Source organism: Papaver somniferum, chromosome 1 (genome assembly GCF_003573695.1).
Source record: "Papaver somniferum cultivar HN1 chromosome 1, ASM357369v1, whole genome shotgun sequence".
Lineage (NCBI taxonomy): Eukaryota > Viridiplantae > Streptophyta > Magnoliopsida > Ranunculales > Papaveraceae > Papaver > Papaver somniferum.
This window is the reverse complement of record NC_039358.1, coordinates 236,200,592-236,203,754: the sequence shown is the minus strand read 5'-3', so window position 1 is coordinate 236,203,754 and position 3,163 is coordinate 236,200,592. Positions and strand designations below refer to the sequence as shown.

The 3,163-nt window shown below is 40.0% G+C and overlaps 1 protein-coding gene across 1 annotated transcript; it reads left to right on the top strand.

Moving 5' to 3' along the window:
- Positions 1–877: 877 nt before the first annotated feature.
- Positions 878–2,854, top strand: LOC113273130 (11S globulin subunit beta-like). The gene is made up of 4 exons (XM_026522898.1): positions 878–1,397; positions 1,487–1,749; positions 1,893–2,357; positions 2,459–2,854. The coding sequence occupies exons 1-4, from the start codon at positions 878–880 to the stop codon at positions 2,852–2,854; spliced, it is 1,644 nt and encodes a 547-aa protein (XP_026378683.1).
- Positions 2,855–3,163: the final 309 nt, after the last annotated feature.

The window sequence follows — 3,163 nt, the reverse complement described above, 5'->3', positions numbered from 1 at the left end:
ACTTTTTGGACACTCCAGTCTGGTCTTTCGTATCTTAAATTCTTCGTGTGAGTATCCTTGCCTTTGTCCGTATTTTCTTTTTAATTCGTATAGTTGAAAGTCGACGAGGTAACTCTGACATCCGATTTGACAAGTCTCTGATCAGGATCTTTAAGTGAGATTTTCTATCCCTTTACGTCCGACACATAGCAAACCTATTTCGTGTACCTACACCCTCACTTTGGTGGTACTTCGAGCATTATTACTTGTGTCTAAAAACGTCTGAAGACTTATCTTTATTCCTAAGAATCAAAATATTTCAGGAGGGGATAACCATATCATGTATTTTATCTTTATCTTTATCATAATATAGAACATTTTATCTCTACTGCAAACTTGTGGTTGTAAATTCCCAATACAATTAGTAAAGAAATAATTAGGTGATCCTGTAAATAGTTTCAATTGTCGTCGATACTGCTGGTGGAAGTTGCACAGCAAAAGGCAGTATGACACGATCCTTAAGAGTTAATCCACCCACGCTGGCATTACTTGTTAGTGATTGATCAAGTTTTATATTTGTTTTTTGAACTGTTCATCCGAAGTGCTCTAATCAACAGTGACCCAAAAATCGGTATAGGTTTTTGGCTGCAAAAGTTGTTGGGTGATGATATCAGCAAACTAGAAGCAGTCTAAGAGGTCTATGTTTGTGCCTTTTGATGTTTATTTCTCGGGCACATTATTTGGAACTTAATGTTTCTTAGTCCTTGTGAATAGCTTTGGCTCTGACCTTCCAACGTTGTTCGTATCCAGCCTTGATCCAAATTTTGCAGGTACACCAATATATTTCGTCTCTACTTCAAAATCCAAACCAACTGCATGCACATAGAAAATTATGAAAATGAGTCGTGCATATCTGCAACATGACATGAGAAAGGAAGAATCACTTACCAACCAAATGAAATGTGTCGAACACTTGCACCATTTTCCATACTATAAATACCAGCAAAACCCCATTGCTAATAATTCATCACATTCCCTACTGAAATCTCTTAAACAAATTAAGCCTAGCTTGTTCATGATGAAGTCCTCATTTCTAGTTTGTCTTGGTTTTTGCTTTCTTTTTCTGTTGAATGGTTGTTTAGGTCAGATAGAACAGCAAGGAGGAGGATGGCAAACCCAGCAGCAACAACAACAGTCACGCCATTACCAAGATCAAAGCCAGTGTAGAATTGAGAACATAAATGCACAAGAACCTAACCGCCGTGTTGAGTCCGAAGCTGGTGTTACAGAGTTTTGGGACCAGAATAATGAACAATTCGACTGTGCTGGTGTCGCCCCTGCTCGATATATTATTCAGCCTAATGGACTTCTCTTGCCATTTTTTGTCAATGCACCAAGACTTGTCTACATTGTTCAAGGTCTGGTCCCTGATATATTATTACTTTAAAGTTCAATATACATTTCTTGTATTTTCTAGCGTTACTTAACACTGCATCTACAACTATAGGTAGGGGTATTTCTGGAGCTCTTATCCCTGGCTGTCCCGAAACTTTCCACTCAATTCGCCAATCTGTGCAACAAAGAGGAAGAAGCCAGCAACAGGGAGGTAGAGATCAACATCAAAAGATCCGAAGCGTCCAACAAGGAGACATTTTGGCTTTGCCTGCTGGAGTAACTAACTGGTTGTACAATGAGGGAGAGACCCCACTTATTGCTGTTTCCCTTCATGACACAAGCAGTAATGCTAACCAGCTCGATCGCAATCTCAGGGTACATGAAATGATCAATGCCCTCATATATGTCGTTACTAATGAATTATATTGTACATTAAACTAACCCGCATGCACTCGTATGGCTAGCATATATCATATATGCTAAGCCTATAAAGACTTGACTATGTATATGACGTGCAGAGATTTCAATTGGCCGGAAGCCAGCCAACACAAGTTAGCTCATACCAACAACGACAACAACAGCGTCAACAGGTAAGAGGCCAACAACAAGATATCCCAGAAAACAATATCTTCAATGGCTTCAGTGTCGAAACTCTGGCTGAGGCTTTTGGAGTGAGCACCGAGACAGCAGGGAAACTACAAGGACAAAATGACCAGAGAGGTAACATTGTCTTTGTTGAAGGTGGGCTTCGTGCAATCAGACCACAACAAGGAGAAGAAGAAGAGGAACAAGAACAACGTTACAGGACCACCAACGGGTTAGAGGAAACTATTTGCAGTATGAGAATGAAACAGAACATCGCCAATCCAACAAGGTCTGATATTTACTCAGAAAAAGGTGGAAGAATCACTACCCTCAACAGCCAGAAGTTACCCATCCTTAACTACCTTCAAATGAGTGCTGAGAGAGGAGTTCTTTACCAGGTACGTAATAATATCAGCTGAGTTCATTAACGATTGAAATTTCTGCAATTCTAGGGTGAAGATAATTTTTACCCACACAATGCATGATGCTCTGAATGCAGAACGCACTACATGCACCACACTGGCACTCGAACGCCCACAGCGTGATCTACGTCACCAGAGGAAGCTGCAGGTGTCAGATTGTAGGTAACCAAGGTCGCCAAGTCTTCAACGGACAACTCAACCAAGGCCAGATGTTGGTTGTTCCTCAGAACTTCGCCGTGGTTAAACAGGCTGGAAGCGAAGGATTTGAATGGGTATCATTCAAGACTAATGACAACGCTATGACAAGTCCATTGGTTGGAAAGACTTCTGTATTAAGAGCTATGCCCGTAGATGTGTTGATGAATGCTTATCAAATCTCAAGGGAAGAAGCCAACCGGTTGAAGTACAACAGACAAGAAGAAACGATGATACTTACCCCAGGATCTAGATCTCAAGTTAGGACTACTGCTTAAGTATATATAATGAGCATGCACTGGTTCATTTTGCAGGGGTTTAGGCATTGGGGTTAGTAGTAATAAATAAATCTAACCTTCATAAGGCTGCAGTTAGTGGTTCAACTTATGAGGCATGATGCAATAACAACTATTAGAGTACTGAGAATGAAATAATATTATGTCTTTTATGCCTAATCACGCAATTTTTTGAATCTACAACCAAAGATTACACAAAATGGTAGTCCAATATAGCCCAGCTAAAAGTAAAAGCAAAAAAGAGCAACTAAAACAAAGAAAAACTAGCTACAAAATCCACAGTACACAGTA

Bases quoted from the DNA above. Each gene is read 5' to 3' on its own strand.
- LOC113273130 (XM_026522898.1), top strand. From the start codon at position 878: ATGAGTCGTGCATATCTGCAACATGACATGAGAAAGGAAGAATCACTT. The intron at 1,398-1,486 runs GTCTGGTCCCTG...CTACAACTATAG, and splicing joins ACTTGTCTACATTGTTCAAG to GTAGGGGTATTTCTGGAGCT. The intron at 2,358-2,458 runs GTACGTAATAAT...CTCTGAATGCAG, and splicing joins AGAGAGGAGTTCTTTACCAG to AACGCACTACATGCACCACA.